Raw genomic sequence first — 13,903 nt, forward strand, 5'->3', positions numbered from 1 at the left:
TATATTGGACAGACAAGGCGTAACGTTAGTGTAAGACTAAAAGAACACCAGAGAAATATTAAACTATCGCAAACACAACTGTCGGCAGTGGCAGAACATGCTTGCCAACAGGGACACTCAATTGATTTTGACAACGTTGAAGTGTTGTGTAAAACTAGTTACTACTGGCAAAGACTAATTAGAGAATCCATTGAGATTGAGAGAAACAGAAATAACTTTAATCGCTCAGACAGCTACAGGCTTAGTGCGGCCTGGAAGCGTATTATTAAATAAGATGCATTACAATTTCTTATAAGGGAGACAAGCACTAACTGATTATTAATGTAGCATAATCACAATAGAACACATTCCAAATGATTACTAATCTACAACTCGCATCGTAACAATAGCCTTATTACTAATCAAGTATATAATTACAATAACCCCCCCTCAAATCTTTGCACCTGATGAGTTAATGAGTTAATGATGACGTCACCCTGCTGCTGCTCTATATAAGAACGGGAGACAGCAGAGCCTCACCATTCTGGCGAATTGCCCGATGATGCTGGATGCAATTACCAGCGAAACGTACTCAAATTGTAAATGTTGTGGTTCCACGCTTCAACACACCGGTGGGCTAAAGCAGTGAACTATTTGTCTTTTGTCAACGTGACACTTTTTTTACTGATTGGCCGTGTCGGGTGGTGGAGGGTTACGACACATTTATAAATAACGCGATCTAAACCCAAAAATCGTTGATTATGAATCAACAATGGGTGTTGTGTCTCGCAGAGAAGAGGGGCGAGGTAATGCTTTGTGCTGAGTTCGGCATGGTCCGACAGAGTATCGCTGAGAGTTTTATTCTACATTTATCCTGATGTTTTGAGTTGCTTGCAAAGTCAAGGATTGCGATAAGTTGTATTGTACTAAGCCTTCACAGCTTTTAAGAGGTGTGCGAATACAATTCAAAAGTTTTGAGAGAGAGTTCCAGCTCCCATGAGCACCTGCGATCGGCAGGCTCCGGGGAACCTGCCCCCGTGACTGGCACATCGTCAACGAGCTGCACCAGCAGAAGCCACGAGTCTAGGAAATCAACGCAAAGAGTTGACTTACTGCAAGCAGCAAGCTCTGGGGTGGGACTCTGCAATCAACCAAGGATGAAGAGGCTTGCCAAGTAGCAATTGGTCACCGAGTACGAGCTCGGCGCTGACAGAAGAAGTATCGCTCAAAGTTATTTACACTGAGTGCCAGCTCCCACGAGCAGCTGCAGCCCGAGAGATAGAGTGTCGAGCAACGACGAGTAATCAACCGGGAGAAAGGGTGAAAGTCCAATTATCGACCAAGCCGGCATCGTAGAGAACCAGCTGCACGCGCAACCAGGCATCGCCAGAGAGCACGGAGCCGGAGAGAGAGCGCAGCAGCGCCACCGAGCAAGGGTGTCAGCTGCCAGCAGACGAGCGGCGAGCGCTGTCGAGCACCTTCAAAGACGAGCATCGTGCCGACTCAGCTCATCCAGCAGGGGAAAGAGCCTGACCAGCCGCCCGTGAGGAAGAGGAGAGCGCCGTGGGTTCGACCCACACACACCGACCAGCACTAGCTGTGAACCAAGACAAGAGTGAGGAACGGCGACCAGCAGACGAGCTGCGGGCGCTATCTGACGACGGAATCATCGCGCACCGCCGACGGCGAGCGTCGTGCAGACTCTTCATCCAGCAGTGGGCAGCAGCTCCAGCTGCAGCCGAGCGAGAGAGAGCGAGGAAGCTGTGTGTATGACCCTCCCCCACACTGACATATTCGCCACGTATCACCCAGCGTCTGCTTGACGCAAAGAATTGATCAAGGAGACAAAACCACCAAACACACACATACCGGGACTAATAATAAGAAGAATGATGAGAGTGCGTCAACTATTAGCTGATAATGAAGAACATTGCTGCCCATTGAGTCACATGGATACGGTCGTTGAGAAGTATTTTAGTCGTTCTTTTTGTTAATTTTAACTGTACCGATGAATTCATTGACGAAACTTAACGTTTATAAACCTACGTTACGAAATCCACACACTCACAGGGAGACTATTGTATTGAAATCTTTATTTTGATCACAGAATCTTGCCCGCAAATTTATTGACGCCTTAGCCAATTGATAAGCATTTGCTGAAGCAGGCATACTGCCGCACACCATTGTTCCAAGACATTTAGTTAATTACATAATCTACCATTGCATTAATTGAGGTCTACTTTTGCATTCGGGACATGTTTCTTTATTTCTGTTCGTATGAATATCGTCACATTTATTTTTAAGGACTTTTTCCTATGCTCGCGTTACTCTAAGGAATTAACCGATTGCTCTGTTACCCAGTTTAACGTAATCATTGAGGGTTAAATGTACGGATCAATGAGAAGCACATCTCCAGGAGTATTGTGTTGACAATTCCAAGCCTAAGAGTTTGCATATTAGAGTGTTATGTTTTTGTTTATAAATTGAAGTTGCTTAACACAGAAGTGTCTGAGTGGTTCCTTTCTATGTTCATGCATGATGATCTTAATTATAAGAACTTCATCCTTCAGCAAAATCTGAATTCTGAGACCTGATAGAATTACACTAAGACATAATCAGCAAAAGTTATAGCGATAATCTTTGTATTATCACGATTATTAAGAAGACAATTTTTTTCACGGACCCGCGGGGAGGGGGAGGGGAGGATGGTTTCATGATGATTCAAGTGCATTATATTTATTGTGCACTTTATTTTTATTATTATTACATTGTAATATGAAATAATTATACAACTCACCATAATGCAGAATTGTCGGGGCTACTGCCCCCCGATTCCTCTCTGTGTGACATAACTCTCGGCTGGCCCCTTTAGCCCCCCTTTGTTCATTCAAACACCCTCCGCGTGCCTTCCCTCAAACATTGGTAATAACTAGCCGCATGCTACTGTTCAACTCCGTGCACGCTCGAGAAATCGCATGGCAGCTGGGGGTTGGAGGTCAGAGGGCAGTGGCGTTGCTCGCACACGCGCGGCCGCCGTGAGCGGGTGATAACGCTCGTTTAAAGGGGCCGTGGGACCGGTGTTTACGGTGGGTGTGAGCCCTCACGCAGCATGCGTCTCCACAGCGACAGAACGGATCGTGTACCCGCGGAAACACCGACCACCCACATTACGAGCGCACACCCGTGGAGCACTGACTACACATGCTGTGAGCGTACGTACACACAGCACCACGCGCTTTCACACGCTCGTCCAAACCACACGCGATACGGCAAGCAGACACCCGCTCGCACGCTCTTCCCACACCCGCAAAGACCACACCAGGCTGTTATTGATCCTAACGATTTATTCCCGGCGTATTAGCGAACCCCTATTACCCGAGTCAGTAGGAGTCAGCAGGGCAGGACCACTCTATCTCTCGGTTGTCGGGAATCTTACTTTACCTTATCCCTCTGAACTTAAACTTCCCAGGTTGTTTAAGCGAAGTCCCACCTCCCTCTCTCTCTCACGGCTAGACGCTCCTGTCGGCTTGTCCTCGCAGCACGTCGCACGGACGTTCGAGTGGCTGGACTAGGGAGTTGACGTCCCCGGAGCTAACTATGCCTCTTTCACCCCTCTCTTTATTCCCCTCACCTCACAGGGGGTCCCGCTCCGCTGGCCAATCGGAGCGCTTCACCTGTCCTCTGGCTGGTTTCGGGCGGTTAGAACCCGGTTAGCGCGACGGGTTGCGTCGTCTCATTGAACAGTGGGCGGGGCCCCGTTTTTCCGGCGTTCGGTTGTGGATTGCGTCGCCTGCCTGCCCTGCCGATACGTGTTTGTGGGGGGGTGCATTTCAACCGTGGTGGCTGGACAGCCCCCGCCGTGACCATGCAATCTTAACCCGGGTCACAGCGCCGCGGTGCGAATTAGCATCGGGGGAGGTCGCCCAATTCCCTGGCCGCAGGAAACCGTGAAGATTATCCCTATGAGGGCATTTGGGTGAAAACCTGCCGGCCAGGAGAGCTCCCCTCGGAGCTCTATGGGGGGAAATGTGTGAGGGTGTGTTTATGTGGGGGGCGGTGAGGGGGAAGCGGGGTCGGCCCCGTCGCTTGGTGGTGGTGAGGTCGTAGATGGGGCGCCCGCCGAGCGGCTTCGCGGCCGCGGTATCACAATCAGTGGGTGCCCTGAGCTTGTTTTCCTGAAACTAGATGGTCCCATCTGGGGGTGATGGGAGACCGTGACACCCGAAGTGTGTTGCTTATGTCTCGTCTACTCCATAATCTCGTTTTGGTTGCTGTTACTGCAGAAAACACTAATTCACAAAGATGGGACGTTGGAAATGGAAGCAGGCTTTTCTGTGCTTTTGTGGCAATCTCAGGATATTCCGCCTTGACTTTAATCCAGAACGTATCGAGATTTGAAGTTGTCTCAAACATACTTTTAAGGCCACCTTCATTTGCCATCTCAATCAGTTGATCCTCTTCTAGCACAGACAAAGTCGATTCACCTGGCTTATTCACAAATGGGTCGCGGGTCCATTCCTTCCCAGTTCGGGGGTCTTTTGTGGTTGGGAAGTAATGCTCAAACTCTTTTAAAAGCTGAGATAGGTTTTAATGCACCAGCTGGGAGAAAGGCCCTGGCTCAGTCTCTTTCAAAATCTCTGCTAGTGTTTGAAACATGTCAAAAGTTCCAATATTCACTCGTCGCCCCCATAATTCCAGTTTGGCTTTGAATGCAGCCACTTTATCTGCCGAATTGAACAGAGTTGTCGATCTACCCTGAAATGACAGATTGAGTACGTTGAGCAGGCTGAATGTTACAAGTGAGCAAGTTTTGCGACCCATTCTGTGTCACTGAAATGTGCTGCCAGTGGTGACTGTTTTTCTTAAAGATATCTATGGAGTGGCTCTCGCAACTCAAAAACTCTGGGCAGTGATCTACCTTTAGAAAGCCATCTCACTTCTGTGTTTTAGAGATGATGTGTGGTGAGCGCGCTGCGCCACGAACCCGGCGACCCGAGTTCGATTCCCGCTCACGGCCACCACGATTCTTTTTACTGGTCCTGGGCTTCCCCTAGGTCGACTCAGCCTCAAACGAGTAACTGATGTGGTGTGTGAACATCGCCACTGGGGAGACAAAGGCGGCCGGGCGTGATGAATCCAAGTCCCGGGCGAAGCCGGGTAGTCAAGCTATATATGAAAGGAAAATTTGTGAATGTGTTGTCTGTTCAAAATGTTTAGCGTACTTCCCGACATGCAACAAACTTGAAATTTGCATGTGGGTACTTTGCAAAATGTACACCATGCAAAAATTATAAAAAATAAACTTTTGTTTTTTTGGGGGGGGGGGGGATGACCATGAAGTGTGTGGCGAGAATCGATATCTGCTGAGCGTTTGTGGTATCGATTAAAAGGGAATAGGCCGTTTCTAAATAAATCAACAACCTTCGATTCCTTTGCGCGATCTAAAGAATCGAATTTTGACGCGCGCGCGTAAGTTTATTTTCCACCGCGCGTTGGGATTTATTTAATTTTATTTACATTTTATTAAAACAATTATTCATAAGAATAATGAAATAAAAATTCATTTGTATATGTTATGTTTTTAATTTTCTTGAGAAGTTTTTCAATACATTTTTCCCCCAGGCAGTACCTAATAAATGAAACAAACTAACAACTGGCGGTTAATTAGCATAATTTATTCATAAATGCTATCGCTAGTTCATTTTGACTGGTTCAGCATCCACTCAACACTGGACATGAGCCCGTCTCATTAACATAATGTGTTCAGTTACACCGCTGCTCGTTGGGGGAGGAGATTGTGTTCAACACCGCAAGTGACGTCATGTCACCTGCTGCCGCGTGACGTCACGAGCTGCTACACCGCGCTCGCTCTCACAGATCCGAGGTGAGAAGTTAACATCGTGGTTGTTGTCGTGATGGTAGAGCCTCTCTCAGTCTCTCTCTCGTAGGGATATCAATTGAGTAGCAGCGAGTATGGAATCGATGTCCAGGTTGGAACATTACAACGCGGGGCCTAGCCACGCGGGGCCTTGCCTCCTGCCCTCGCCTGATTGCATTGGCTTTAATCCTCTGCTTAAGTTTAATTCGTCTTCATCTGGCTCACTACTTCATGGGACCTCCTTTGCCAGTAGCAACATATAAGAAGAGGTTTTTCCCCTTTTCTGGCAACTGAAACAGGTGTTAAGATATTAGTGGTTCTTTCGGTAAAGTCACGTAGAAGGGAAATAATAAAGTAATACAATTTCTTGCTGTGGATTTCACACCTGACGATGATTGCTCGTGCTGCAGTCGAAACGTGAGAATATGTTTTTATTTTATTGTTTTTCTTCTACTCGGCTAGGTGTGAAAAACAGCAAGAATTTTTTGGAAATTTTTGTAACATTTTCTTGCTGTGTTAATTCACACCTGATTGCTCGTGTTGCAGTCGAAACGTCGTGAGAATTTTTTTTATTGTTTTTCTTCCACATTACTTTAGGTGTGAAAAACAGCAAGAAATTTTTGGAAAATTCTTGAAAATGTTCTTTCTGTTTTTCACACCTGATTGCCTGCCTCTAGCAGTGATATCAATATAGAATAAATGTAAGGATGCCCCCCAATAGACTCCCCCTGGAACTCTACCAGACACGTCCCACTGGGTCAAAGACCCCAGGACTGGCCCAGGACACGCTGGCGGGACTATGTCGCTCGGCTGGCCTGGGAATGCTTGGGAATTCCCCAGGATGAGCTAGAGTCTGTCGCCAGAGAAAGGGAGGCCTGGACTGCCCTTCTCAGCATGCCTCCACCGTGACCCTCACCAGGACAAGCATTTTTAGAAACTAACGAATAAAGCGGTGATTCCTCTAGGCCACATATATTACTATGTGGATGCAGAATATTAACTTATTTAAATTACCATCTCTGCTGGCTTATACAATGAAGGCTGTCCTGCCCATGATTCATCCTCTATCCAACCAGACTTATTTTGTATTAGAAGCTTACAGATCCTGAAGATATCAATATAGAATATAATCTTGAGTCTCTTTGGCAGGCGAGGCTGCATTGGTTCGGTCATGAATCCCGCATTTCCAGACACTCCATGCTCAAGCATCTTTTGTTTGTCCAGATATTAGGGGCTGAACAGGCATGGCATTGACTAGAGAAGAGATTGGAGGATGTGGAGGTGATCGGACCTGCCGATGACTGGTGCCGGCAGTGTCAAGATTGGCCTCTGTGGAGGAGGTCCGTGAGGTATGCTGCAGGGCAGTTAATAGATATTTTCTCTGCAACAACGATGAGGTCGGAAGAGCGACGCCAACATGAATACGTGGTACGCTGGGTTCCTAAAACCCAGCAAGGCATGGGGGAGCACAGTTGGTTCATCTGCCAGTCATCCCTTGACACCTGGATCATTCCCATTACCTGCTGACAAGGAATCCACACTTACATGGCCTTAAATTGCACCTATCATGGCATTAGCACTGGGATAAGGTTATTTGCAATTCGTCACGAATTGTGGATTTTTGTTTATATATGTTAATGATGCATGTGGAATGTACGTGTATTTAAGAGTTTATCTTCGTGGGGAGCTGTGGTGCAGTTTTTTCACTGCATTATGAACTCAACAATTAGTTTGATTATCACCGACAGCAAACATGATTGATAAGTGAAAGCTGAACTGCTTGTGGGCCTCTGCTATGTTGATTGATCTTAAATTAATTACATGGTGAAGAGAGGAAGCGTCAATACTGAGCAGATGAAGGCGGCCAGGCATGGTTCTGGACACACCACCACTTTTTACCATGCCAGTGTGTGACAGTGTTAAGTTTGTATTTGCAGTAAATTATATTAACTATTAAACATGGAGGTCAAATCAAAACAATCGTTTCTTTTAGTTCCCCTCTGGAATTTTTTGGAAGAATGGAAACAGGAAATTAACAGCACATATGCTGCTGAAGTTAGATCTGTTCATCCAATCATTCAAGCAAATCTGAGCCTGGCTTCACACCTCTAAAGTTGCGATTGAAAATGTATGTATGCATTTATGCATAATACAAATAGTATTATTCCCAACAGCCTTTGCTATGTTAGCTGAAATTTGCTTTTATGAATACTACTTTTTCAGCCAGGCAGCCGAAATTGTGTTCTTGGTGTTTTGGGTTAATATTTATTTTGAAGATACTAGGGCTTCCAGGCATATTTATAACCATTTGCCCTCTCATTGTTTTTCCTTAACAGCCCGTGTGATGAATTGGGGATAATCTTGAATATATGAATAATGATAGACGTGTAAGTCATGTGTGACTGTGTATATATTCATTCCTCTGTGCCTCGATTCTGATTAAGATGGTGTGGACATTTTTTTCTGTCTGCAGCTGATGCTTCTTCTGATGCTTCCTCTGCAGAATTGGTCTGATGGAGCAAAGGCACTCAGCGCGGCTCGGTAGACAAAGACAACAATGGGACCAGTATGCAAACAGCATGGATTGTACTGGAAATTTTACACAGGACCAGATATCTCCAACGGGAGAGAAACCCTTGAAGTGCACTGTGTGTGGGAAGGCATTTTCAGATTCATCTGCTCTTAAAAAACACCAGAGAACACACACAGGAGAGAAACCCTTCAGGTGCACTGTGTGTGGGAAGGCATTTTCAAGTTCATATTATCTTAAAATACACCTGAGAACACACACAGGAGAGAAACCCTTCAAGTGCAGTGTGTGTGGGAAGGCATTTTCAAGTTCATATTATCTTAAAATACACCTGAGAACACACACAGGAGAGAAACCCTTCAAGTGCAGTGTGTGTGAGATGGCATTTTCACAGTCATCTAATCTTACAATCCACCAGAGAAAGCACAAAGGAGAGAACCCCTTCAAGTGCAATGTGTGTGAGATGGCATTTTCACATTCATCAAATCTTAAAATGCACCAGAGAACGCACACAGGAGAGAAACCCTTTACGTGCAGTGTGTGTGGGAAGGCATTTTCAAGTTCGTCTTATCTTAAAATACACCATAGAATACACACAGGAGAGAAACCCTGCACGTGCAGTGTGTGTGAGAAGGCATTTTCAAGTTCATCTAATCTTCAAATGCACCAGAAAACGCACAAAGGAGAGAACCCCTTCAAGTGCAGTGTGTGTGAGATGGCATTTTCATATTCATCAAATCTTAAAATGCACCAGAGAACACACACAGGAGAGAAACCCTTCAAGTGCAGTGTGTGTGAGATGGCATTTTCACAGTCATCTAATCTTACAATCCACCAGAGAAAGCACAAAGGAGAGAACCCCTTCAAGTGCAATGTGTGTGAGATGGCATTTTCACATTCATCAAATCTTAAAATGCACCAGAGAACGCACACAGGAGAGAAACCCTTTACGTGCAGTGTGTGTGGGAAGGCATTTTCAACTTCGTCTTATCTTAAAATCCACCAGAGAATACACACAGGAGAGAAACCCTTCAAGTGCACTCTGTGCGGGAAGGCGTTTGCACAGTCAACACAGCTTAATACACACCAGAGAACACACAGGCATCAGAAGATCCCCAAGGAGTGTAGTCTGAAATCGACTTGTGAAAGTCAAAGTGCTGCAATGAGCCCATCCCTCCTGAAAAATGAACCAGAAGTAAATTCCAGCTGGGACACTATGAAATGTATCAAGGTGACATTTGAAGAGGCGAAGGTGAAATTTGAAGAGGTGACGGTGAAGAGCGAAGAAGTGAAGGTAAAATGTGAAGATGAAGATTCAACTCCAAAATCGGACCTTCACAACAATGGAGGCAACGTGAAGCAGGAGGAGAATTCTGACTGTGAGGCAGAGCAAGGCAACTCCCAGCAGTTTGTGGAAGTGGAGGTGTGGGTGGACTTCTTAGACAATACAAAGTCAAATTGAGAACCTGTAGATGTGTAAGCTTGAGACAATGAAGCTGCAATAGATTCACACTTGTCACAGGCCTTTAATGAACAGAACGTGAAGTTGAACACTCCATTCCCAGGTTCAACCTGCAGAGTAAGAGCGGTCAGTTTTTGCTGACCTGTGGGTTGGGTAGATCTCTAACTAGGAGCGAGAGCCAATAAGCTCCCAAGCATTCACTATGTTATAATAATATTAGCATTTATATGGTGCTTGCTTAATCGCCTCATCAACTCGGAGTTTTGTATCATCTCATCACAAACACTCGAAGAGCTCGCCTATTGGCGTTCTCTGGATTAATACCGTTTGATACTAGGCTCGAAAGAAAGCTGTCTCTGGTGTGGACCAATCAGTTTCAAGACAATGCATATGTTGTGTCCTATGGCTAACCACACGGCGATCCGAGGGGAGAGACTACTGCGAGTTACAGAAGACTACAAGCGACAGAGAGTACTGCGACGGGCAGACTCCGGGGCATGGCCTCGAGATCAACAATGGGTATTGTGTCTCGCAGAGAAGAGGGGCGAGGTGATGCTCGGTGCTGAGTTCGGCATGGACCGACAAAGTATCGCTGAGAGTTTTATTCTACATTTATCCTGATGTTTTCAGTTGCTTGCAAAGTCAAGGATTGCGATAAGTTGTATTGTACTAAGCTTTCACAGTTGTTCAAGAGGTGTGCGAATACAATTTACAAGTTTTGATAGTGAGTCCCAGCTCCCACGAGCAGTTGCGATCGGCAGGCTCCGGGGAACCTGCCCCCGTGACTGGCACATCGTTAACGAGCTGCACCAGCAGAAGCCACGAGTCTACGAAATCAACGCAACGAGTTGACTTACTGCAAGCAGCAAGCTCTGGGGTGGGACTCCGCAATCAACCAAGGATGAAGAGGCTTGCCGAGTAGCAATTGGTCACCGAGTACGAGCTCGGCGCTGACGGAAGAAGTATCGCTCTAAGTTATTTTACACTGAGTGCCAGCTCCCACGAGCAGCTGCAGCCCCAGAGATAGAGTGACGAGCAATGACGAGCAATCAACCGGGAGAAAGGATGGAAGCCCAAGCATCGACCAAGCCAGCATCGCAGAGAACCAGCTGCACGCGCAACCAGGCATCGCCAGAGAGCACCGAGCCGGAGAGAGAGCGCGGAGCCGGAGAGAGAGCGCAGCAGCGCCACCGAGCAAGGGTGTCAGCTGCCAGCGGACGAGCGGCGAGCACTGTCGAGCACCTTCAAAGACGAGCATCGTGCCGACTCAGCTCATCCAGCAGGGGAAAGAGCCTGACCAGCCGCCCGTGAGGAAGAGGAGAGCGCCGTGGATTCGACCCACACACACCGACCAGCACCAGCTGTGAACCAAGACAAGAGTGAGGAACGGCGACCAGCAGACGAGCTGCAGGCGCTATCTGACGACGGAATCATCGCGCACCGCCGACGGCGAGCGTCGTGCCGACTCTTCATCCAGCAGTGGGCAGCAGCTCCAGCTGCCGTCGAGCGAGAGAGAGCGAGGAAGCTGTGTGTATGACCCTCCCCCACACTCACATACTCACCACGTATCACCCAGCGTCTGCTTGACGCAAAGAATTGATCAAGGAGACAAAACCACCAAACACACACCGCACATACCAGGACTAATAAGAAGAAGAAGAATGATAAGAGTGCGTCAACTATTAGCTGATAATGAAGAACATTGCTGCCCATTGAGTCACGTGGATACGGTCGTTGAGAAGTATTTTAGTCGTTCTTTTTGTTAATTTTAACTGTACTGATGAATTCATTGACGAAACTAAACGTTTATAAACATACGTTACGAATCCACACACAGGGAGACTTGTGTTGAAATCTTTCTTTTGATCATAGAATCTTGCCCGCGAATTTATTGAAGCCTTAGCCAATTGATAAGCATTTGCTGAAGCAGGCACACTGCCGGACACCATTGTTCCAAGACATTTAGTTAGATGAAACTGACATTTAGCTTATTACATAATCTACCAATTAATTCATTGAGGTCTACTTTTGCCTTCGGGACATGTTTCTTTATTGCCGTTCGTATGAATATCGTCACATTTATTTTTAAGGACTTTTTCCTATCGCCGTATATGCTCGCGTTACTCTGAGAAATTAACCGATTGCTCTGTTACCCAGTTTAACAACGTAATCATTGAGGGTTAAATGTACTGATCAAGGAGCACATCTCCAGGAGTACTGTGTTGACAATTCCAAGCATAAGAGTTCGCATATTAGAGTGTTATGTTTTTGTTTAGAAATTAAAGTTGCTTAACACAGAAGTGTCTGAGTGGTTCCTTCCTAAGTTCATGCATAATGATCTTAATTAAAAGAACTGTATCCTTTGGCGAGACCTGATAGAATTACACTAAAACATAATCAGTTAAACTTCTTGGTTTTTTCGGTAAAGTCACGTAGAAGGGAAGTAATAAAATAGAGAATTGTTTTATGTTTTATTTTTATTATTTTATTACTTCCCTTCTCCGTGACTTTACCGAAAAAACCAAGAAGATGAATTCCTGCAGTCACGAAAGCTTTAAATCGAAATATAATCAGTTAAAGTTAAAGCGAGAATCTTTGTATTATCACAATTAGTAAGAAGACAAGTTTTTTCACGGACCAGGGGGGGGGGGGCGGGGGGGATGGTTTCATTATGATTCAAGCGCATTATATTTATTGTGCACTTTATATTATTACATTGTAATGTGAAATAATTATACAACTCGCCATAATGCAGAATCAGTGGTAGCTCTTAGCTTGTTTTCCTGTAACTAGATGGTCCTATCTGGGGGTGATGGGAGACCGTGACACCCGAAGTGTGTTGCCTATGTCCAGTCTACTCCATAATCTCGTTTTGGTTGCTGTCACTGCAGAAACCCCTGCTTCACAAAGATGGGATATTGGAAATCGAAGCAGGCTTTTCAGTGCTTTTGTGGCAATCTCAGGATTTTCCGCCTTGACCATAATCCAGAACGTATCGAGATTTGAAGTTGTCTCAAACATACTTTTAATGCCACCTTCATTTGCGATCTCAAGCAGTTGATCCTCTTCTAGCACAGACAAAGTCGATTCACCTGGCTTATTCACAAATGGGTTTCGGATCCATTCCTTCCCAGGTCGGGGGTCTTTTGTGGTTGGGAAGTAATGCTCAAACTCTTTTAAAAGCTGTGTCTGTGTATCTCAAGTAGATGTCTGTGTGTCACATGTGTGTAGGGCTGTGTGTGTGTCAGTATATCTATGTGTGTCTAAGTCCATGTGTGTGTGTCTTAGTCTATATGTGTGTGAGTAAGTACATCTGTGTGTTTACATCAATGTGTGTCTGAGTCCACGTACGTCTGTGTGTGAGTCGCTGTATGTGTGTACGTCGATATATGTGTGTGTAACTCCATGTGTGTATATCTCAAGTGGATGTCTATGTGTGTGTCAGTCCATATGTGTGTGTTTAAGTCGATGTGTTTGTGTGTGTGAGTCCATATGTGCGTGTGTGTTAGTTGCTGTGTGTGCATGCCTCCATGTTAGTGTAAGTCCATTTCTTTGCGTATCTGTAGGCCAATGTGTGCGTCTTAGTCCATGTGTGTGCTTTATTGACCTGCTCAAGGCCTATGATACCATCAGTAGGCCTGGGCTCTGGGTTGTTCTTCGTGCTTTCCGAGTCCCTCACCCACTGACCACCATCCTTAAGGACCTTCATGATGGTGAGCGGGCCCGGGTAAAACTACGTGGCCGGGAGTCAGAGCCTTTCCCTGTACACTTTGGGGTGCGACAGGGATGTCCTCTGGCTCCCAAATTATTTAACATCTATTTTGACCACGTAGTTTGTGAAGCCTTCAATAGCTGTACCGGAGGAATTTCCATTTGGTACAGATACAATGGGAGGCTGATTGATGCCCGGGTGCGGTCAAGGGATGGCTCCCTATTGCTCAGCCACATTATGTATGCCGATAATCTGCTAATTGCTGCTCACTCGGAGGTGGAGTTCTCGGTGCCGTTGCTGAACCTGGAGCTTGCCACCAAGAGGTGGGGCCTTACCATCAGC

General features: G+C 46.0%; 1 protein-coding gene across 1 annotated transcript in view; it reads left to right on the forward strand.

The window, feature by feature from the left end:
- The window catches only part of LOC144738399 (uncharacterized), a 16,937-nt gene extending 4,788 nt beyond the window's left edge, over positions 1–12,149 (forward strand). Inside the window, exon 3 of the mRNA XM_078621434.1 lies at positions 8,350–12,149. Coding sequence (XP_078477560.1) covers positions 8,350–9,849 — 1,500 coding nt within the window. The 3' untranslated portion in view covers positions 9,850–12,149. The remainder of the gene's footprint in view (positions 1–8,349) is intronic.
- Positions 12,150–13,903: the final 1,754 nt, after the last annotated feature.

The sequence above is a fragment of the Lampetra planeri genome, chromosome 82, assembly GCF_965212315.1.
Source record: "Lampetra planeri chromosome 82, kcLamPlan1.2.h2, whole genome shotgun sequence".
In the NCBI taxonomy this organism is placed as follows: Eukaryota; Metazoa; Chordata; class Hyperoartia; order Petromyzontiformes; family Petromyzontidae; genus Lampetra; species Lampetra planeri.